The sequence below is a fragment of the Cheilinus undulatus genome, linkage group 21 (assembly GCF_018320785.1).
Source record: "Cheilinus undulatus linkage group 21, ASM1832078v1, whole genome shotgun sequence".
Classification (NCBI taxonomy): domain Eukaryota; kingdom Metazoa; phylum Chordata; class Actinopteri; order Labriformes; family Labridae; genus Cheilinus; species Cheilinus undulatus.
In genome coordinates, this window is record NC_054885.1 from 3463033 (window position 1) to 3486694 (window position 23662).

Sequence of the window (23662 nt, forward strand, 5' to 3'; positions counted from 1 at the left end):
AAACAAATTGTTGGCGATAAAATGTGTCGTGATGGAAGTCAGTATCAATTATTGTCGACAGCAATGATGAATCGTGGCATCCCTACCCACCATACTAACATTTTAGCTCATGTTTGACCATGAAAACATTAGAGCTTTCCAACAGGTGATGAAAAAATATCCTCAATATGATTCAGCACGTAGATATACCAGATATCAGTATTAAAGGACAACACCCCCCCCCCCAAACACACACATACACATTTCAGAAAATGTGTGCTGAAACAAGCCATTCTCAGATTTTCCCCTCATGATGTCATGTGGGGAGTTAGCCCCGCCCCCAGGTTCAGTTGGCCCTCCCTGCTTGGAAGAAAGTTCTGTCCTTTTCTCCTGATCCTCAGCTGAGAGGAGAGTCAGGAGAGCCACATCCATCTCCAGAGAGGGCGGAGTCACACAGCTCATTAACATTTAAAGCTACAGAAACAGCTCGTTCTGAGCAGGGCTGAAACAGAGGGGTTTTAGAAATGCAAAAAAAAACAATACTGGAGTGTTTTTTCAGCAACAAACTTCACAGGCATGTTTTTGGGACCTCTGAGACTGATATGAACTTGTCTTAAAGGAGTAAATATGTGACCTTTAAATTGCTTACATGATAAACTTTTGCGACTGGCACCTGTTGAGCTGATATCAGCAGTTTAGCTGATGCGTCTGTGGATCCCTGTCTGTATTTTTCAGTATAGTGTATCTGCAGCTTTAGCTGAGGCTATTTGCAGCATGTTTCCCTTGAATCCAAATTGCACAATGCATCTTCTTGCTCTACAATTTTCTGAGGGTAGCAGATGTGTAGCTTGAGTTGCATAAAATTAATGAAAGCATGTAAAAAAGCATTGTTTGTCTGCAAAGGAAGATGTCTTATTTATTGCAATAAATTCAGACCTTTGTAGTCTGTTTACTGGAAAAGCTTGTCTTGCAGTAATGATAAAATTGTGATTTATTGTGCATCTGCACTTTGTTTCCATGTTGTTGTCATTGAACAGTGTCATTTTTCACCATGGAGCGTGAGAACTGCTGGTACCTCTGTATCGTGGTGACTCTGTCCAGTATTTCCATGCCTAGTGGTGGCGGCTGCAGAAGAGGGTGGTGAAGGGGCACAGATTAGGGGAATCTCTTAGAGACATTCAACTGACTACAGGACTTGTAGAAATACCAAATCAAGTCAGTCAGTGTTTCCAAGTGCCCTACTTTTCACAAACGAGCAAACTCTGAGCCGGGTCACGAGATAGAGAGCCAGAGAGGGAGAGGAAGAGCTCAAATTAAAGACTCGGTTCTTAGAGAAAAAACAGAAAACCTCCTCTAGTTGAAGTGAATGAGCTCTCCTGTAAACAAAGAGGACGCTTTAGAGTTCAGACTTCTGATTTAAGCTTCTGAACGTAAAATAACGACTGGTTAATGCTGCGGATGGTTTAAACATTACATCCTCCGTTCCCACAAAGTGATGACCTAGAAAGTTAATCTTTTCCAAGCAGACACAAACTCAAAAGCATCAACGTAGTGCACTCTATCTAACTGGCACCATGTGGGAGAGAGAAAGCACAATCTCTTGTAAATAAAGAGTCAAAGTGTACTCTCACTGCTATGAAAAATTCATCAAAGTTCCCAGAAATACTCCAGTCCTCTCTGTGTTTAGGGGAATGTGCAGGGAGATAATGACTGGCTGAAACCTCCTGATCATCAGCTGACGCTAAAAGAGGGAGAGAGCAGCAGAAAAACAGAGAGAAGAGGAGAAGGAGATGAAGCAGAAGAAGGGAGATGTGGAGAAAGGGAGAGAGTGTAAACCCCTAAATTCAGAGTGTGCTCGGATGATTCCTAATAAGGCTGTAACTGGCAGTCTCAAAGCTCCGTCCTGGAATAAGCTGCCAGGAAACTTTTCCCCTGTAACTCCTCTCCTCTGAACGCTCAGAACAGAAACAAACACACAATCCGCCGTGACCCACAATGCACCGAAAAAATGAGCGGATAAATTTAGAACGAAAGGGAAGCAGGAGGGTGAAGAAGTGAGAGAAAGGCTGAAACTATTTCTGATCTCTGCAGAGAAAAAACAATGAAGTAAAGGAAAAAGTCAGTGAGGAGTACTTTTCTATGTAAATGAATATGTGGTCTGCATAAACGTATGAACTACGGGTGCCCTGATCAGTCTCTTTGCTGCCAATACCAATCATCAATCATCTATGAACGAGCTCAGACGATGCAGTCAGTTGGTTTAGAGCACTGATCATCAACTGGTGGCCCAAGGGCCAAATCAGGCCCCCCAAAGCTTCCTGTCTGGCCCCTTGAAGATCATTAAATTCAGAAAAGAAGATGTTCTGGTTTTAGGAGTGTCTTTTGGCTTCAAATGTCTGCAGCTGTTAAATCCATCAAAAAAAAAAAAATTACTATTGAAATAGTTTTAGAATGATCTGATGTTGACCTGTTTTTACAGAAATTCACTTGTCATTCATAAGTAGTGAATACATTTTTAAAAATGGGTTAAGACTGGCAGAAATGTTGCAAAAATGGCCCGAGTATGTGATGAAAAGGGGTTAGAGAGTGTCAAAATGGGTTGTAGAGAGACACAAAGGGGCAAAAATGTGTAGGAAAAGAGGTAAAAATGTGGCAAAAAAATTGGTAAAAGAGGAAAGAAGGGGCAAAAAGTTTAAAAAATGAGTTACTAGTGGCAAAAATGTTGCAAAAAAGTAATGAAAAAGGGTTAAAAAGTGGCAAAAATGGATACAAGAGTGGCACAAAGGGGCAAAAATGTGCAGGAAAAGAGGTAAAAATGTGGAAAAAATTGGTAAAAGAGGGAAAAGGGGGCAAAAAGTATAAAAAAATGAATTATTAGTAAGAAAAATGGTGCAAAAAAGTAATGAAAAAGGGTTAAAAAGTGGCAAGATGGATACAAGAGTGGCACAAAGGGGCAAAAAATGTGCAGGAAAATTGGCTTAAAAGGGTTAGAGAAAAGAAAAATGGTTTTAAAGAGGCAAATAGTTATAAAAAATGAGTTAAAAGTGGCAAAAATATCGCAAAAATAGCCTGGCAAAGTAGTGAAAAGGGGTTAAAGAGTGGGAAACGGAAACAGTAATTGGCAGGAAAGTTGAAGAGTGTCAAAAAGGGCAAAGAATATTTTAAAAGTGGCAAAAATTATCAAAAATAAGTTGAGGTGCAGACAATTATGCAGAAATGGCCAAATGAAGTAATGAAAGGGGTTAAAGTGTCAAAAATGAATTAACATTAGTGCTTAATCACAAATGGGGAGGGCTCATTATTTGGGATTTTCAGGGGCCTGGACAGTTCTGTGGGCCGACCTGTCTCTTTGTGGCCTGCTGCATTCTAGATAACAGGGATAGATCTCGCTGTAATACCTAAACATTTCCTGCGTTTTGAAAAGAAAAACAAGTACTAACACAATATTTTAATCAGACCAAAATATTTATTTAATTTTTGTTTATTTGAAAGTCCGGCCCCCAGAGTCTCTGTCGAGACTAAATCTGGCCCTTGTGCAAATGTGGTTGATGACCGCTGGTTTAGAGGTTGGTCAGTCTACATAGCTTTGAAGTGCACCAAGGCTTCCTACAGGTGGCAGTGTAACCATCCTTATTTACTTCCTTTGTCAAGGAGGAAAATCTCCCAAAGAACAATGAAACAGGAGTCCTCAGAAAGGATAACTTAACTAAACTGTGCAAAAAGTTTCATATATACAAGGCTGAATCTTAGAACATTAACTCCGCTGCGTTATGCTACAGGTGCAGTTGTTATTGGGGATGGAGAGTGAAACCAGGTACGCAAAACCAATGCTCGCATTCCAAGCACAAAGTCAAACATGCTCCCACTGAATGTTGGCCTCTGCCAGGGCTGCTTTGTACGTACAGGATCTCAAGGTGTAGTCAAGGGAAGGACAGTTTTTGGTTTGAGGTCCTCAGAATTTCATCTCTGCTTTTTGCAGATGATGTGGTTCTGTTGGCCTCTTCTGTAAAGGACTTCCAGTAGGCACTGGGGCGATTTGTAGCTGTATGCAAAGCAGTTCGGATGAGGATCAGCACCTCCAAGTCTTAGGCCATGGTGCTCTGCTGGAAAACGGTGGATTTCTCCCTCCAGGTGGGGTGTCTTTGCCCCAAGTGAAGGAGTTCAAGTATCTCGCAGTCTCATCGTTAGTAAGGGTAGAATGGACTGTCAGATTGATAGGCGGGTTGGTTCCATGTCAGTACTGCAGATGTTGTACCAGACCGCTGTGGTGAAGAAGGAGCTGCAAAGCTCTCAATTTACCGTTCAATCTTTGTTTCAACCCTCATGGAACTCTGGGTAATGACTGAAAAATCAGACTATAGGTTCAAGCGCTCGAAATGAGATTTCTCAGGTCGTTTGGGCGTCTGATCAGTATGGCATCTGGATGCCTTCCAGTAGAAGTCTTCCAGGGTCATCCAGCTGGGAGGAGACCCCAGGGTAGACCCAGGACTTGCTGGGATTGGCCAGGGAATGCCTTAGAATCCCCAGGAAGAGCTGGAAAATGTCACTTTAGAACTCCTTTACACTTGAGATTTGCCACTTTAAGAAAAGAGAACCCACATTCACTGGCTCAGTTTTTTAAAGGAACTTTATTTCTGTTAACAAGCTGGAAACAGTTTCATTTCTGTGTTATTTCTGAGTGTCTAAATGTCCTCAGTTTCAGGCATCTGCTAAACAAAGATATTGATCGGTTGGTTTTGTGTTCAAAATGAGGGCTACCAGCACAAATAATAGCTGTGCACACAAACCCTAATACTTACTGGCCTTGAATCCAATTAGCCTATATAATCACACTACACCACACACACCATGCTGCCCTTAAGCAGCTGACACCAGAGATTTAGCCACAGGTGACCGGATTGATGACTACAAGCTTTATTTCCAATCTGCTTATCATGCACTTTTGAATAAAAGTCTGCAGATCAGTCCCCGATCAGTCAGGACGTTTCAAGTCTGTTTTTTAAAATCTGCAATAAAAGCATCTCTTGTTCCTTTATAATAAAATGTAGCTTATTTTCTCTCTTCCAGGTGAGAGCTGGTGGGGGACCGTCTGAAAAGCTGCCACAGACTCAACATGGCTCAGGTGCTGCACATGGACCCCGGCTTCCCAGGTACAGCTCCAGAATATTCTGCAGAATAATGATGTTATTTTGAGGCCCTTATGTAGACTGTGTTTAAACTGTCAGACAATACTCCTGTAACGTCACCGATTTACCATGAAGAGCAAAGCAACTGTCTCCACTTTGTTCCTAATTTGGTGATTGTTCCAGAGTAAATACACAAATGCAGAGTTCAAACAGAGTTAATGCTATTTTCTAAAGTCTGAGCCCAAGATTAGACGCAGATTTCCGTTTGTTTAAAGTTGATTTCCTTCCCCCCCTTCAGGGAAACTCAACTCGCCAGCCCCCCCCTCCCTGCACGGCAAGGAACAGGAGGCCAACTACTCAGTGGAGACCCCCTATGGCTACCGTCTGGACCTGGACTTCCTCAAATATGTCAACGACATAGAGAAGGGAAACACCATCAAGAAGGTGCCAATCCAGCGCCGGCCTCGCTATGGCTCCCTGCCACGTGGATATGGCTACGCCGGCTCCTGGTGGACCTCCACCGAGTCTCTGTGCTCCAACACCAGCATGGACAGCCGGCACTCCTCCTTCTCCTACTGCGCCCCGGGCTACCACACGACACAGAGACCCAGCTTCAGCACAGCCCGGGTGGAGAAGACCCTACTGGATGCACGCAGGAAGCTGGAGGAGGAGAAAGAGGGACGGAGGTTCTCAAACCTTGGCAGCATGCACAGCAGTATAGCAGGCTCCAACACCTCCATCAGCAGCGCTCACAGCTTCAACAGAGCCCATGGAGGGGGGTCGTTCACACCCATGAGCTCTGGCCTGTCCACCCCAGTGACACCCACTCCGGCCCACCTGCAGCACGTCAGGGAGCAGATGGCAGCAGCGCTCAGGAAGATCAAGGAGCTAGAAGAGCAGGTGAAGACCATCCCTGTGCTGCAGGTCAAAATCTCCGTGCTGCAGGAGGAGAAACGGCAACTCAGCGTCCAGCTCAAGAGTCAGAAGTTCCTGGGTCATACCCTGGGATTCAGTCGAGGTCGCCCCAGAGGAGAGCTCTACATCGACATTCCTGAAGAGGAGGTGAGCACAGCAGCGAAGAGCGCCAACAAACCAGCAGACGTTATGTCTCCCACCACACCTGAGGGCTCCAAGCAGGACTCAGGCTGTGAGATCGAAGACACGGTGATTGTGAGTGGAGCCAGACCAGATGCAAAACGGGAAGTCAGGACCATAGGAGTCGGCCCGGAAGATGCAAAGGGAACTCGTCAGGTAGGAGTCGGGGTTCGGGAGGAGGACCTGGGTCTGCTGCCAGAGACCGTGGCCCTCAGGAACCAGGTGGGCCAGTTGGAAGGCCACTTAAAGAGGACGATGCAGGAGCTGCAGGCGGCACAGGCAGTGCAGAAAACCCCTCAGGCGGAGCATCCCATCATAACGACCAGCACGGGCTGGCAGGAGCCACAGGGTTGCAGCCTGCACACTCTGGTCAGCTTCAGTCAGCTGCCACAACAGAGAGAGCAGAGGACTGTGGGTATCCAGGTGTACACGCTGGAGCAGCCCACCGTGGTGGAGGTGGGGACTCTGCTCAGGGCGGAGACCTGCAGCTCCGTCGAGCCCCAGCAGGCTGAGGAAGTCGTGGAGGAACAACAACTAGGACAAGTTAAAGGTCTGGGTTCAGATGATGGAGTTTAACTTATTTACCTGAACAGACACATGCAGCAGCCCTGTATCACACATGTTAACACTTACTGTGTCAGGGGGGTTTGTACGGTGGCCCTTGAGAAAATAAAAAAATATTTCCATGGAGGCCAGAAAAAAACCAACAAAAATACATTTGAAGCTTAAAATGCTAAACTTTACTAAAAAACACTGCATCACAAAACAAATTGTGTAAAATGCAAGAGCATTTTGTGACATGCAAAAATATGAAGTAATTTTGTTTCACAATGTTTTTGCAAGACTAAATGTACTTTTGCATTTCATGCAGTATTGTTTTTGTGTCCCATAAAATGTTGCAATGAATTTTGTATTCACAGTACTTAAAAGGTTTACAAAAACACCTGCGACACCTGAGAGGCCTTTAAGTTTACAAAAGCGCCACTATTGCACTTTGTAGAATTACTTTTTAGTTTTTGGAAAATATTTTTTTGAAAGTAGCACTGTAAAGACTTAAGGTTTTATATTATCTATAATACTTATATTTGCATATTTTAAGTGGAGAAATACATACTTGAAATTATCATTATTCTCTGCATTTTCCTTGATGGCCAAGCAAGTAAACTCATGTTACCATTTATGTTTTAAATCCAAACAGCAATTGCAAATTGCAGTGATGCCAGTATAATCCCAATCTCATACTATCAAAAAATGGTTGCAGCATATATAGTACATCTTTGCATTTTACAAAATATTTTTACGTTAAATAAAATATCTGTACTTTTTCTTAAAATGTTTATATGAAGTTATATTTTTTGCATTTACTGAAATGTTTTTGCAGTTAACCTTCAAGTCCACCGTAAATTTCAGCCAACTCAAGCCATTTTGTAACACATGCAAGCATCAAATGTTGTGTCAAATTTTAGCTTGCCGTCCAAACGGCATCCATTAAATCTTTCATTCTGCACCCTTTAAATTTTATTTTTCCCCTTGTAAAAATCATGATATCTGGCACTTTTATCTTACAAACAGACACTTGGCTCTTTCTATTGACAAGGCTTTAACAGCTTTGAGCTGAATAGTTTTGCCTCAGTGTTGATATGAGTCAGAGTGCAACATTTATAGCACAGTTCCCTTTTTCCTTTTTCTTGTCAGTTTGAGCAAAAGAGAGGAAAATAGGGATGGCAAAAAAGTTCACGTTTCACTGCTTCATACCAAATTACTTACAATATGAATCAACACATCAAGCTGATTTAGTGAGAGGGTTCTGCCTGCAGACCCTACATCTCTGATGGCCACTCTCACAGAACGTCCCCCTGAGTCACACTATATCTCAGAAAGGAAGAGACGTAATTTGACAGTACCACGAATTTACAGTTTTAGTTGAAAAAGAGTGAAGAGTGCATGAAATAATCACACAAACACCACAGACCAAGCCACATTTCATAAAGAAAACAAAAAAAAAGGTCTGATCATTATGTATAGATCAGTTTTACAAGTAGTTACATGACTGGTGGCTTGCTTTAGCTTCATTAGCTTTAGCTAACGCTAACCTAGCCAGGCTAACTACGTAACTGACATTACTGCATAAGCATATGTAGCTAAGTTAGCTTAAGCAATGTGGGCTTTTGCAAATAAAACTAAAGCCAACATAGCTACATAGATAACGTATCTATGTAGATTACACAGCTGCTTTGTGAGCTAAGCTTTAGCTAACTTAATTGCATAGCTCCGTTATCAATAGCTAAGTTAGCTTTGGCAACATGAGCTTTAGCAAACATAGCTAAAGCTAACGTAGCAACGTAGATGGCATACCTACATAGCTTGTATACCTTATTTTGTGAGCTTAGCTTAAACTATGTTAGCTATGTAGCTCTGCTATATGTAGTTAAGTTAGCTTTAGCAAACATAGCTTAAGCTAACTCGGCTATGTAGATACATAGCTTACATAGCTGCTTTGTGAGCTAAGCTTTAGCTAATTTAGTTGTGTAGCTCTGTAATCAATAGCTAAGTTAGCTTTGGCAACATGAGCTTTAGCAAACATAGCTAAAGCTAATGTAGCAATGTAGATGACCTACCTACGTAGCTTGTATACCTACTGTGTGAGCTCAGCTTAAGCTGTTAGCTGTGTAGCTCTGCTATCTGTAGTTAAGATAGTTCTAGCAAACATAGCTTAAGCTAACTCAGCTTTGTATATACGTAGTTTACATAGCTGCTTTGTGAGCTAAGCTTTAGCTAAATTAGTTACGTAGCTCTGTTATCTATAGCTAAGTTAGCTTTAGCAATGTGAGCTTTGGCAAACTTAGGTAAAGCTAACTTAGCTATGTAGATGACATACCTATGTAGTTTGTAAACCTGCTTTATAAGCTTAGCTTAAGCCATGTAGCTGTTATCTATAGCTAAGTTAGCATTAGTAAACATAGCTTAAGCTAACTCAGCTATGTAGATACTTAGCTTGCAAAGCTGGTTTGTGTGCTTAGCTTTAGCTTTAGAGTGTTTTTCTTTGAGAATGAGATTTTTCCTCTAAACAGATTGTTTATTTGCTTTACTGAATGTTTGGTAATCAGGTTTTCAGGTCAGGTTTTTAATGTTCAACTTTTGATATCTTTCCCTTAACCCTGACCCTAAGTACAAGTTTAATCTGATTTTATTTTGAAAGTTCTAGCGTGTGTTTCTGATCTGAGATGTACAGCGTCTCAGATGAACGGTCTGCAGCCAGACTGTGGTGTGGATTTTGTTGCCGACTCTTGTGCATGTTACATTTGGTTTGGACGTTGTGATCGAGCCCCTGATATTTTTAAAAATAAAACATTAGAAACACCTCTGATGACTTATAAATCTTAACATTCCTGTTGATTACAGCCTGTTAGGATTCAACAAAGCTGACTAACACCTCCGTGATTCTGACACTAAGATTAGAAATCAGGATCTCCATTGCATAGTTTTGGATAACACCAAACACGTGACTTCAGTATCTGACTGGTTAAGACTGAAAATCTTCTCTCTATCTTCCAGATGCTCCCGTTGAGTTGCCACTCGCGGTGAGCTCAAAGGAAGTACGAGACGTCTTAAAGAGCGAGGTGTCCACTTCAGAACCTGTAGCTGTTCCCGTCATCGCTGCTGATCAGATCAGTTTGTTGCCTTCTAAAGAAGCAGAGACGCACCAGCACACATCCTCAGAGGCTGTTCAGTCACAGGAAGGAGATCAGACAGGTAAAGGCCGAACAGCCTGACCAACATTCTCACTCACTTTAACCACATTTTTTCTAATGTGTGCAATCACTGCTTTTCTTTCTCCAGCCTCGTCTCCCTCATCTTCTCTGAGGTCCATAATGAAGCGACCAGCACAAGGGGAACCAGGATCTCCCTCTACAAAGAAAAATCTGCAGTTTATTGGAGTCAATGGAGGGTAAGAGTCAGATTTTTATCCCGTAGACACGAGTAGGATTAAGCTTAAGTTCACATAAGAATTTCTCTACTTTTACTGGCAGCTAGTGTTGTAAAAATGAGATAGAATGCATGTGTTAAAATTAGCCAAAATTGATTAATTCAGAGTAAAACTGGCCCCTTTCTCTGCAACGCCTTAGAAAACTAAATAAATCAAACTCTAGTGCTAACAAGGACTTGCAGACTGAGTTAAATTATCTGCATCCACAGAGTTGTGGTTACTGTTGTAAAGTATTCTGAAGTGGTGTCATGCTCTGAATGTACATTAATAAATTAGAAAATTCCACCTCTGTGTACGCACTGAAATAAAATATCAGTAAATACAGCCTGTGAGTGATATTTCAACAGTGTTATTGTTATCACTTTTAAACAAATGGGTACACTCACTCCAGATGTGTGGAGAAAAATGGGAGCTGTTATTGAGGATGGGGAAGCGTTTATGATGAGTAGAGCTGCTCACAGGCTCAGTCTGTGTCACAAAAAGCCGTATATGGATGAGCGTTTATGGTGCACAAACTAGTGTGGATGAAGGCAGCCTGGACGCACCGATCATCTTTTAAAGCTTCAAAAGCAATCTTCCTGAGGCTTCCCAACTTTGGTTTTGGTCCTGATGGACCTCAGCCTCCTGCAAGAGGAGAGGGCCAGAGTACTGCTCACGATGCTGACAGCAGAGGGGAAGAAACTATTCTTGTGACGGGAGGTTTTGGTCCTGATGGACCTCAGCCTCTTGCCAGAGTAGAGGGACAGAATACTGCTCATGATGCTGACAGTAGAGGGGAAGAAACTGTTCTTGTGACGGGAGGTTTTGGTCCTGATGGACCTCAGCCTCCTGCAAGAGGAGAGGGCCAGAGTACTGCTCACGATGCTGACAGCAGAGAGGAAGAAACAGACCTTGCGATGGGAGGTTTTGGTCCTGATGGACCTCAGCCTCCTGCAAGAGGAGAGGGCCAGAGTACTGCTCACGATGCTGACAGCAGAGAGGAAGAAACAGACCTTGCGATGGGAGGTTTTGGTCCTGATGGACCTTAGCCTCCTGCCAGAGTAGAGGGCCAGAGTACTGCTCATGATGCTGACAGTAGAGGGGAAGAAACTGTTCTTGTGACGGGAGGTTTTGGTCCTGATGGACCTCAGCCTCTTGCCAGAGTAGAGGGACAGAATACTGCTCATGATGCTGACAGTAGAGGGGAAGAAACTGTTCTTGTGGTGGGAGGTTTTGGTCCTGATGGACCTCAGCCAGAGCAGAGGGTCTCAAAAAGTCCATGACCAGGGTGAGTTGTGTCAGCTGCAATTTCACCTGCACGTGTCTGAGTCCTAGAGATCATGAGAGATAAAAAATTGCAGCCGATTACCTTCGGTGCAGAGTGGCTGCAGCCTGTATCTGTCCCTTGCTGTGGCTGCAGCATATCAGACTGTGATGGATGAAGTGAGGACGGACTCATGGCGGTGTAGAAGTGCACCAGCATCAACTTCGGCAGGTCGAATTTCTTCAGCTGCTCCAGGAAGTACATCCTCTGTTGGGCTTTTTGATGAGGAAGCTGATAAAGTAACTAACTGATGAAGTTAATTGCTTTGCTATTGTTTTATTCGTCTGCCCTCCTTATCTGTTCAACTCCTGGTCAAACCCCCACCTCTTGAAACATCAGCTCTGCATAAATTGCTTGCAGTTGGGAAGTTGCTAGCATAACAAGAGGATATAGCACCCAACTACTTAACTTTTGTATTAGCTGTCTCTATGCATTGCACAGGCTTACTCCAAAACAAAAGTAGAGTTGCATGGCTGCAAACACAGGATAGCATAAAACTGAGCTGAATAGATCAGATCAGCTCCATGGACTGTCCCACTGTCACAGTATTCAGTCTAGCTATTTGATTCTAGATCAGACCAAAACCTGATACCAGTTTCAGATCAGTGCATCCCTATCTCAGTCCTTCTCTGTATGTAGTCTGAGCTGTCTGGTATAAATCTACCTTCAGGATGCATTGGTTCGGCAAAACCTAAAAAGGACGCTTCGGAGTTTGATGCTTTATTGACAGTTTTTGCATTTTTGTATTAATGCAATGTGTAATTGGATGTGTTACAGTCTCAACAAAAGGGTGGAAAATACCATCCTGGAAAGCAGAAAAGAGTAGAAAGCAGCTTTATTACGTGTATAAGGATCAAACCGGTTTTAGCTGCGTTGCAAGGTATAAATTTCATCCTTTCCCACTTGCTTGCAGTGAATTTTCCCATTTCCTGCTGTGTTCATGCATCTTTCAACCCAACTTCTTGTGTCAATTTCACAAGGGAGCTGGCAGGAAAAGGCTGAGATAAAGGTTTGATGAAAATTCCTTACTTTTCTTTTCACACATGCAGTCTTCCCCCCCAAATTTCAGGAAATTTTCAAGAGTTTGGTTCCTTAGTGAAAAGTGGCTCAAGAGAGTCTGCAGCAGATGGTGGAGGTGTTGACAATGCTTGTCCACAATCCCCTGCAAAACAAGAGAAATATGCTGTGTGAAGAGTTGGCCCCTCAAAATCAAAGGGCAGAAAACACTGATGCTCCCTGCCTATGCTCAGAGGTTTCAGTTGCACATCTTTGACCTGTACTGAAGATGAAACGTGTCTTTGTCTTACAGCTACGAGTCCACGTCTTCAGACAGCAGCAGCGAGAGCTCAGATGAAGGGAGTGACTCCAGTGAATATCATGAAGCCAGAGAAAAACTACCAGAACCAGCCGTCCAGAACCAGCAAATAACCCCCAGCAATCCTCCACAGAGCAACAGCGGACCTCAACAAACTGCCGATCAACTGCCAGCCATCATTCCAGACTCACAGCAGAGTCCAGACTCACAGCCTGAAACCACAGACACCAGACTGCCAGACAGAGCCGTCCAGTTACCAGCGACAGACACTGTTGTAGAAAAATGTGCCTCAGAGCCGGCAGACGATGCTTTCCCTCCTCCTCCTCCTCCAGCAGTCGATCCTGCTTTTACAGAGAAGCCATCAGAAGAACCAAGTATAACCCAGGAGGTCTCTGACTCTTCATCGAACACTGAATCCACGTCGGAACAAACCACAACGTCCTCAGTCAGCTGTCCGCCCACACAGTGTGTCACTGAAACCACGGAGATCAGGACGCAGCAACACACCGTCCAATCAGAAGCAACCGTCCTTTCCAGCCAGTCTGAGAAAAAACCAACAGCAGAATCAGCAGCACAAGTCAGGTACATACACTCAGGATTAAAACAGACTACTGTTATTGTGGAGCATGTGTTAGAGCATGATTGACTAGTTCTCTCTCTCCCTTAGTTAGAAACATGCTCGTTAGGCTGACTTTAAAATGCCCATAGATCTGAGTGTTTGTCTCCTTGGGTCAGCTCTGTGATTGACCTGTGGCCAGTCCAGGATGCACCCCGCCTCTGGCCCGGTGACAGCTGGGACTGGCTCCAGCCCCTTGCGACCCCAAACAGGATAAGCAGTGTAGATAGTGGATGAATAATGACTGTTTTCTTTTGTGTTTCTCAGACTGGAGCTGAGTGAAAGCCTGATGTCGTCTCTTCATGCTCTGCAAAAAGCTCTGGGAGAACCCAACGCCTTCAGCCAACAAGGAGCGGTAAGTTCTCAAAAACAAAGAAGCGTTTGATAAGCGGATCTTTGAGCTTTTTATAAGGAGTCCAATCAGAAGACTGTAGAAAGTCCTGGACTGGAGTAAGTCTGAGTAACGCCACCATTTGGTTACTGAAAGTTGTCTTTGTGGCCAATCTGTGGCGGTCTACATATTCAAAACGCTACCGTAAATACAATGAATACATAGTAGCGTGAAAAGGTGCAACAAGATTTATGCTATAAAGGAGGAGGCTGGGTAGAGGAGGTGAAGCTTTGCCAGCAGCAGCAGCAGCAGCAGCATGGTGCATCAGCATTAATGCAAACAGGGATTAGTGAGAAGTATGTCAAATTTAAATACACCACTATGTTTACAGAAACAGCTGTGATTGGCTGTGGGAGCTGGGAGGAAATAATTGGGATCAGCTGGCCGTCAGCAAGTCATACGACTACCGTGTCTTGCATGAACTAACGCTGAGCTTCATTAATACTATATCCTATATCCCAGGGCAACTCTGCCCAATCAAAGAGCAGCAAAAGGTGGGAATAAATGGGCAAAAAGCAAGATAAAGTGGCAAAAATGGGATAAAAATGGGCAAAAATGGAACAAAGAAGTGGCAAAAATTGGCTAAAAACAGCAAAAATTGGATTAAAAGTGGCAAATAGAGGAAAAATTGTTAATAAGGTCAATAAAAATATACAGACAAAAATAATGGTTGACAATTAAAGCCTACTGTGTAGGTGTGGGAAATAAACTGATGAATGTTACTTGATAGATCATTTCTGAGGGGAAAGTTTCCCTTTTTTAAGTTTTTACTGGGGAGTAGTATTTTAAATTAAGACATAAAAGAGCCACAAATCATCATGAAAGAGCCACATGTGACTCAAGAGTCACGTGTTGAGTATCACTGTCCCAGGGTATCCCAAGGTGGAGTGTGCTTGTTTATAATACCGTAAAATCCAGAATATATGGACATCAGTATGTTTGTGGAATTTCTCAAGGCAGAGAAAGATATAAACTTTCCTTCTAAGTGATGATTTTGTGCAGTTTTTGTGCAGCTTTGTTGCTCTTTTAGTACTATCTCTTTTCCCTGTATGGGGTCTGCACATCTACTCGCTATAATACGGTAGTTGAGCTACTGTGTGGAGAGCTGGTTTGACTGTTCTCAGTCAAACCAGCGCCCCAAAGTTTTACTTACTAATGGTATACGTTCTTTCTGTAAATGCACTGTTGAGACCTTACAAGGGTGAAAAGTGGTTACAAAGTGCAAAGTGTATACATTGCATGTGGGATGGCAGCTGTACACACTTGAAATAATGATGTCAGGTATCCCAGTACTTCATACTGGTGTAGGTTTTTTGCAATCACTGTTGGGGGACAGGAAGTGGGGCACAGCTATTACTAATGAATGAGAGCAATGTTAGTACTTTAAGGCTCTACATGGACCTGCACACTGCATTTATCATTAGAAAATGTCTACATACACTGATTGCAATCCTTGCACTTTACAAAAAAAGTGCTTTTCACCATAGTTTAACTGATTTACCTGGCGTGAAGGTAACCTGCACTAGACATGCTGTGGCACTTCACGCCACGGCTTTATTCCTATATTCCTATTGGGCAGCTTTGTGCATCTCAGCTGCTAAGTAGCAGCTCCACTGTAGCACAGAAGAAAAAAATTAATGCCATCTTCTGTTTGAGGTGTAGAATAAGTGAAATACTGCCACTCTTATCATTTTTTCTCTTACCTGGTGAGGAAGGGAGGTGAGCCCCTAGTGGGCTCTGCAGCACCTGGCCCAGCAGTGGCTGGAGGCGTGTTTGACCGGTGACGTGCTGCTACCATTGTGTTAGGGGCCAGTCATGTGATGCGATGCTTTGGTGCCAGTTTGCTTTGGGCTGAAGTGTCCTTGTTGTGTTTTTTAGACCCTGCAGGAGGGGAATTTTCTAAAAAGACTGAAGGAAACAAAGTGCAAAAGCTGATGAATGCTTGGTCCAACCTGCTTTGTGTAATTTTTTTTTTTTAATCACATTGTCTACTGCAGGAAAATGTTGGGAAGGATACTGCCTGATGATAATGCATCCCTCATATCCTTCTTAAATCCAAAAGGGACAAATTAGAAACTAAAAGAATCACCTCTCTTACAGTTTAAGAGAAGTACCCTGACTTTTATGAATGCCACGTCATTTACCGTTCAACAAGCCTCATATCAGTTGAACACATGTTCAACCAATGCTGTGGTGCATTCCAAATGTTAATATGACACATATTCTGGTTCTGGTTATTGAAGGCAACCTAAAATATGTATAAAACAAGGCCTGGGCTTTATTGTCAGTGTTTTGAGTCACTTAGAAGCCTGCCTTGTTATCCTAGTCAACAGTTTGTTTGAGTTTTTCATTCAGATATAATTATTATGATGTGTTTGCTGGCCTGGCCTCTGCTCCTTCATTTTCCTGTCTGTGTTTTTGTCTCTGAGCGTCCTCATTGTGTCTGATTCCAGAGAGCGGCGTACACCGCCGTGCTGCAGGAGTGGCTGCGTGTCTCCTGTCACAAAGCAGCAGACACAGCGGTGGTGAAGGCCTACATGGACGCCTTCGCCTCCATCTCCCCTCAGCTGCTGGAGTTCGTGATCAACATGGCAGACGGCAACGGGAACACGGCGCTTCACTACACTGTCTCTCACTCCAACTTCCCCGTGGTGAAACTGCTGCTGGACACAGGTGAGCAGTGAATATCTGTGAGTTTGATAAATATGTGTAGAAGAGGAGATATGGCACCTAAAGCCTCATTCAGAAGTTCATATGGTAAAAAAGTCAACAGTTTATCAATAAATCAGGATCTGGCAGGGAAGATTTGCACCAGCGTTGGACCGTGGTGTTCTTCTTCATCTTGTTCAGCCCTTTACACTTTGAGAGGAAAACTTAATGAGGCAGCTGTCATCTCATTTAGCCAGCAGGATTCATCAGAGTTCAAAAAGTCACACACTGTCTAAAAACATTTCCATCTCTTAATCGTCCCATCGTCATTTGTGCGCCTGTCGCCCTGATTGTTATTTTACCTCACAGGTTTGTGTAACGCTGACAAGCAGAACAAGGCGGGATACACGGCCATCATGCTGACGGCGTTGGCGGCTTTCCACTCTGACAGCGACCTTCAGACGGTTCTGCAGCTGCTGAGAACCGGGGATGTCAACGCCAAAGCCAGCCAGGTGCGCCCTCTGCTGTTCAATAAGTTTTACTGCAACTGAACCCAGTGAAACCCATGGTCCTCTGCTCTGTAGTGAAATAAACCTGCAGAGATGGTCAGTAGTTTTTTTTTATTAGTTTTGACCTTGAATGCTTGACTGTGTGGCGGCTCTGGTGAAAAGTAAAAACCAAAGCTGTCGTGTTTTGAGGGGTTTTTTTTTGTTTGTTTTTTTTTTTTTACTGTAAAACTGCTTGGGTTGCTCCCTGACTGCACACAGTGGATATGTTTATAGTCAGGAGCCAACTCACCCAGTCCTTACTCTCAAATTTTGCCTTTTTGCCTATGATGCTCAACACAAACTCAACAATCCAGAGTGACATATGTTTGCTAAGTATCCGTAAGCTTGTGCAGAAATAAGGATGAAATATGTAAAAAAGCTTTGTCTGTTCCCATGTGGGTATCAGTATGAATGAACTTTTAGTCTAAAGCATGAAGTGTTGTAAGCACCTATAGTATATAAATACAACAAAGAAGACATTTTTATGCCCTCTTTGTGGAGAAAATTTGACAAAGTGCCTTCTTCAGGGTCCTCTAAATAAATAAATTGGACAGATTGCCTCTAAAGTGCCCTAAATAGACAAAATTTGAGAGTTAAACATGCAAGGGGGCTATTTAAGGAATATCAAAAACCTTTAACCTTTAAAAGAGTATTTGAAAATGAAATAAAGATCAATTCCAAATGAACACAATCAATAAAATTCACCCAAAAACTTCATAAACTTGGAGCATTCCACATTTTACCTCCCCCTAGATCTAGGGCTGGGCATTTAATCACAATTCAGATTAAATAATAATATGGCCTGGTGCAATTTGTAAATCACAGAAGTTGCAATATTTCTTCAACTTGAACTGTGCCAAAATACCACTTTAATACATTCTTTTTTTGCAGCAGTGGAGATTTTATGCAAGCATTCAGGTGTCATTTTTTTTTTTAGAATGGTTAACAAAAAGACAAAAAGATAAAGAAAGAAAACCATGTGATCGATCGCTATATTACTGGTAGGCCAGAAAACATATGCAAAAAGAGGTGATCTGACCCAGATCCAAGAAAGGCATGATCCATGGGATGCCATGGAGGCGGACAAGCCAGGAGAATCCTTAATATCTTCCACTTGTAAAGAGCTCATAGGTTAATTTAAAGGTCATGTTTAACCCCTTTTAGACAAGTTTATATTGGTCTCAGAGGTCCCCAAAACGTGCCTGTCAAGTTCATTAAAAAAAAAAAAAAAAAAAAAAACCTCCAGTATTTTCAAGTAAAAAAAAAAAGTTAAATCTTAATCAGGATTTTTAACTTTAACTGTAAATTTTTTTTGATTTTAAAAGGCTGCATATCTCCATGTTAAAGACCTGAAGTCTAAATCTGAATCTTGCATGTTTACAGGCTGGACAGACGGCATTGATGCTCGCTGTCAGCCACGGTCGGGGGGACATGGTGCGGGCGCTGCTGTCCTGCGGGGCTCAGGTCAACATCAGAGACGACGATGGCTCCACGGCGCTCATGTGTGCCTGCGAACACGGACACGTGGACATCGTACGTCAGCTGCTGTCCGTGCCAGGCTGTGACGCAACGATCACTGACAACGTAAGAGCTGATTCCACTGCTTTCATTCTCTCTAAACCACTTTGTGTTTTATTCTTCCACCACTGATCTCACCATCCTTCTTTTGTCTCCAACAGGACGGCAGCACGGCTCTGTCCATCGCCCTGGAGGCCAGCCAGAACGACATCGCCGTGCTTCTCTATGCTCACCTCAACTTTGCAAAACCTCCTTCCCCTGTGAGTGCTCAGATTCACCGCTGACACACCTTTAGTGTTTTAATACTTTCTGCAACAACACTCAAAAATAAGGCAGAAAGAAATGACTCACAGATGAAAAAGTCATCACAGCTTACTGTTATAGACTCAACAGATCACTGTGTCTGGGTCAGAATGTTCTTCACACTCTAGAATGCCATAAAAATAAGCAGAAGCTAAAAACAGTCGCAGTTCTCAGTGCAGAAAGGAAATCTGGCAGAGTGTCTGATCAAATCAAATAAAGTTAAAGCTATAAAGTCACTTCCCCATCATAATTACATTTGTGCGCCACTTTACAGTAATCCGTTTTTCTAGTCAAGCTAAACAAGAGCAGATTTGATGCTAAATGCTGAATGACAGACCGACATCTCTGAGCTTTGGATCTTCTTTCAAATACATGCATTGACCAGATTTTCTAAACATCACATGCAAGCCAGACTTTAATTTCAAGTCGTTTTCAGACTGTTTTTACGGCTCTCTCAGATGGATATATTAGTTAAACTGTCTTCCTGATGATTTCCGTCGTTGCTGAGCTGCGTTGCTCTGTTAGCACGTTTACTATCACGCTAGTTGAGCTCACAGAACACAATCTCTGTTTCAGTTCATTCCAAATGTGCTGGATGGGGTTGAGGTCAGGACTCTGTGTGGGCCAGTAAAGTTTTTCTTTGCAGTCCTTCTTTGTGCACTGGTGCACAGTCATGCTAGAATAGAAAAGGGCCTTCCCCAAACTGTTGCCACACAGTTGGAAGCATAGCATTGTCCAGAATGTCTTGGTCTTGCCTTCACTGGAGATAAGGGGTCTAGCTGAGACCCTGAAAAACAGCCCCATACCATTATCCCTCCTCCACCAGACTTCACAGTTGGAACAAAGCTCTCCCAGCATCCTCCAAACCCAGACACCCATCCGACTGATTGGTCACTCCACAGAACACGTTTCCACTGTCTACAGTCCAGTGTGGGTGTGCTTCACACCACTCCATAATAATATCACTGACAGTTGACTGTGTAATATCCAACAGGGATGAAATTTCACCAACCGTCTTATAGCAAAGATGGCCTCCATCACAGTACCACGCTTGAAGCTCTTCAGAACGACCCATTTAGGATCACAAATGTTTGTAGTGTAGACTGCATGGATAGGTGATGATTTTATTCTTCCGTGACAACGGGTCTGATTGAAACACCTGAGCTTAATGGTTAACAGGTGTGGCCAAATGGTTTTGTCCATATCGTTAGCCTCGTAGCATAGTTGCCTAAAGCCTATACAATGTGTGATATCAAGCCGACCATACAACAGTCGTTAGTCAGAATATTTCCTGCTCGAGAGGAGGATCAGGAGGGAGGGCGGAACTTTCTTCCAAGAGGGGAGGGACACCCAAACCTGGGGGCGGGGCTAATTCTCCACATGACATCATGAGGGGAAAATCTGAGCACACATCTTCTGAAAGGTGGAGGAGGGGGGGGTTCTGAGTCTTAGGGGGATTGTGGATGGGCCAGGGGCACATACAGTGCTTAACAAATTTATTACACCACCTGTCATAAAAACGAGAAAACATGAATATTGTTTTACTTTTACTTTGACGCGGACTCTTTCATTTTCAGTCAGCTCTCCACATTTTACCATTTTGAACAGGAATGAGGGATTTGAAACTGAATTCACCCAAATCTGAGCCGGCTCACTGGGCTTCTCTGAGAAGTCAGAAATGAATCAAGCATAACATTCAACCACTAAAACTCATTTCTCTCTTCAGGAATGCAAGTAAATAACTATAATTTGACACATTAATCAAGAAATATTAATGTGCTTTACTATTTTTTTCAGTTTTTTTGTAAATCAGTAAATTTGAAAATTCATGGATAACAATAATAATGATATTTTAGCATTAAAAATATCATTTGGGTTAAAGAGCTTCTACATATTGGTGTATTAACCATTGCAGAAACATAAAAAATGATTTTGGTAATTTCCAAAGCTGTTAATTTAGGGCAGCTGTGGCATAAACCTTACTTTGGGTGGTAGTCTAATAAATTTGTTAAGCGCTGTATTTTTGTTAGAAAAGCCTGAAAAGTCATTTTTGCATGATATGTGACCTTTAATAATCTATTCCACCAATTACTGAATTGTGAATGCTTGAGTTTAAACATCAGAATTCTGTTGTTGTTTTTGTTGCATTTCTCATGAACTGGCCATACCGCTTCATTTTTTTTTATTAGCCAGTTGTCTGTTTTTTACTGGAGGACACAATAAAACAAATAAGGCCAATTTTATGCAAATGCAAAGCTCTCTGATTTGTTGATCGTCTCTAATTGTTCATTAAAAGTGGGTCTGTTAAGTTTGATTTTGAAATCATATTACCTGCGACTGTTCTAGACATTAAAAATGTTTTTCTCTACCTTTTCCAGGTTTCTCCAAAGTCTCCTCTCCTGGGTTCCTCTCCTCCTTCTGGTGAATTGAGATAAAGATTCTCCTCCTGCAGCTCCTCCTCATATCAGTGTTTTATCCGTAATCAAGACAAACTTTATGTTTCTGTGTGTTTTCATCCTGTTTAATTTAATAACTACATGACAGCTTTCACCTTTGTTTTCTGCTGCTTTTTGCTTCCTTTTAAAATCACAGTGTTGGTTGAAAACATGGATTTCTTCTGTGGTACTTCCCTGAATAACAAACATGTAGTATCTGTAAAAACATTAAACATTTATCCAGTCATCAGCACAACTTTTAGAGGCATCAAAAACCCACTGAATCACATCATACAGCTCCTGACAGACTTGTTTTTATCTCTTCAAAGTCTCAGATCAGCTCCTTCATAGAGTTTTCACTGTTTTGTGTACATTAGCTCTGCAGCGGTAGCATCATGTGACCTAACAGGAATAACAGCCACCCCTCTCATGGATAAGTGTCCTTGCATCAACAAACTCATCGGTGCTACAAAAAACACCACTTCAACAGTTTATCAATATTTATACACAGGATTTATGTACTCTAGAGTATTTTTGATATTGGTTTTTTAAATTCTGGACCTCTAAAGATCACAGTTTTTATTTCCTCAACCGGTAAATTGATTGTTTTTATTTTGTTGCAGCATTCCCAAAGTAAACCCAAAGATGTAAGTGTCCTGTCAGCTCTGTACATTGTTTTAAATAAGAACACAGGCCTGGTATCGGTGCGAAGGATGGGAAAGGCAGAGTTATTGTGAGGGTGACGGTACTATGGTTTTGTATTTTTTTATGTGAAGGTTATTGGATGGTTGTAAGGAAAGACATCTGTGTTTGAAATATTCTGTGCTTCAGATTAGTGAAAAATAAGGACTGAAAGCTCTGGTGAGGCCGGGTTAGTCAGAGAAGAAGGTGTCTGATTGGGATTTTAAAGGACGTGTAAGATATGAATATTAAAATAATATATGTCATATAAACTGGTAGTAATGATGCCTAACGTCAAACTCCTTGAACTAAAGTGCATAGGCTATTGATGTCAAATTTCTATTACTTTTTAAAGACTTTTCACGAGTTTCATAGTCACTTTGAAGCAATTAAATTTTATAAACTTTCAAATGTTTAATTTAAGTATCTATCTTTTTATACATGTAGAATTTTTAAGCTCACACCACCTTTATGTAACCGCACAGCTCTTCAGTTTATGATTATGAAGGTTTATGTCAGATTTTAGATTGTGTTTCTCAATGAATTAATAAATGTGGACCACACTGCCTCTGTTGTATGTGTCATTATTTATGAACCTAGTACTGCCAGCGATGTAAGGCTGCAAGACTCAGAGTATTTATGTTAAAGACTATCTAATTAAGGGAAATATTTCAGCAGCATTTCCCTGCATTATGAGAGTCAGACTTGGAAAGACTAAATAAGATTCTTGCAATCTCATGTTGAACTACAGGCCTTGTTGCATAACTATCCATCCATTTTCTTCCACTTATCCGAGGTTGGGTCGCAGTGGCAGCAGGTTAAGCAATTCCACCCAGACATATCTCTCCCAGCAACATTTTCAAGATCCTCTTGGGGTTTTCCGAGGCGTTCCCAGGCCAGATGAGATATATAATCTCTCCAGTGAGTGCTGGGTCTACCCCGGGGTCTTCTTCCAGACAGACGTGCCCAGAAGACCTCCACAAAGTCTTGAAAGTGGTCTCGTCCACGCTGAACACCAGGTTTGGCTTTGCCATGTTGCCCGAACCACCTGAACTGGCTCATTTCGACGTGAAGGAGCAGCAGCTCTACTTCCCTCCAGATGTCTGAGCTCCTCACCTTATTTCTAACCTCCAATTTCCACATACAGCTGTGATCCGCCGGCAAATCGTACTGTGGAGCACATCCCTCCCTCTCTAGTCCATCAGAGCATTTCCACAGCTGGCGGTCTGCTTTGTTTGAGATACGCTGCAGGTCTATTTTCAGCGCTGGCTGCTGCCAAACCACGTCAATATCCGTTGATCAGAAAGCTCCAAAAAGGAAGTCACAAGTGTAGAATATCCGGTTGTTTCAAAATACAACTCAATGCACGGACTCCCAGTTGCAAATCATCACTATATCAATGTTCCGTCTCAGCCTGCAGTGACAGCAAAGGGTCACTGAGAGGTCAGTGGGTCACAGAGCTACAACGGCGCCATTGACAAGGAAAAGTTAACTTTTGAGGACATTTAGCCAAAGAATGTTACATAAAACCACAGATCCTTTAAGCAAACATTGACCTTTTAACTTCCCAATGTACTCACCCAATGGTGGACGCAATAATATCATGGACTTATACTGGCATGGATGATAAATTAACCCCAAAAGTAAAATTTTCTGCTGTTAAATACTATTCCTGCATGAAGTCGCAGTTCTGATCAGGGCTGCAAAGAAAAGAG

At 42.4% G+C, this 23662-nt stretch overlaps 1 protein-coding gene across 1 annotated transcript in view; it reads left to right on the plus strand.

Annotated features, from left to right (window-relative positions):
- Positions 1-22513, plus strand: part of kank2 (KN motif and ankyrin repeat domains 2) — a 49198-nt gene extending 26685 nt beyond the window's left edge. Inside the window, exons 3-13 of the mRNA XM_041778500.1 lie at positions 5047-5129; positions 5404-6750; positions 9756-9953; positions 10041-10149; positions 12801-13388; positions 13690-13777; positions 16267-16486; positions 16832-16974; positions 18394-18594; positions 18690-18788; positions 21210-22513. Coding sequence (XP_041634434.1) covers positions 5093-5129; positions 5404-6750; positions 9756-9953; positions 10041-10149; positions 12801-13388; positions 13690-13777; positions 16267-16486; positions 16832-16974; positions 18394-18594; positions 18690-18788; positions 21210-21266 — 3087 coding nt within the window. The 5' untranslated portion in view covers positions 5047-5092 and the 3' untranslated portion in view covers positions 21267-22513. The remainder of the gene's footprint in view (positions 1-5046; positions 5130-5403; positions 6751-9755; positions 9954-10040; positions 10150-12800; positions 13389-13689; positions 13778-16266; positions 16487-16831; positions 16975-18393; positions 18595-18689; positions 18789-21209) is intronic.
- Positions 22514-23662: the final 1149 nt, after the last annotated feature.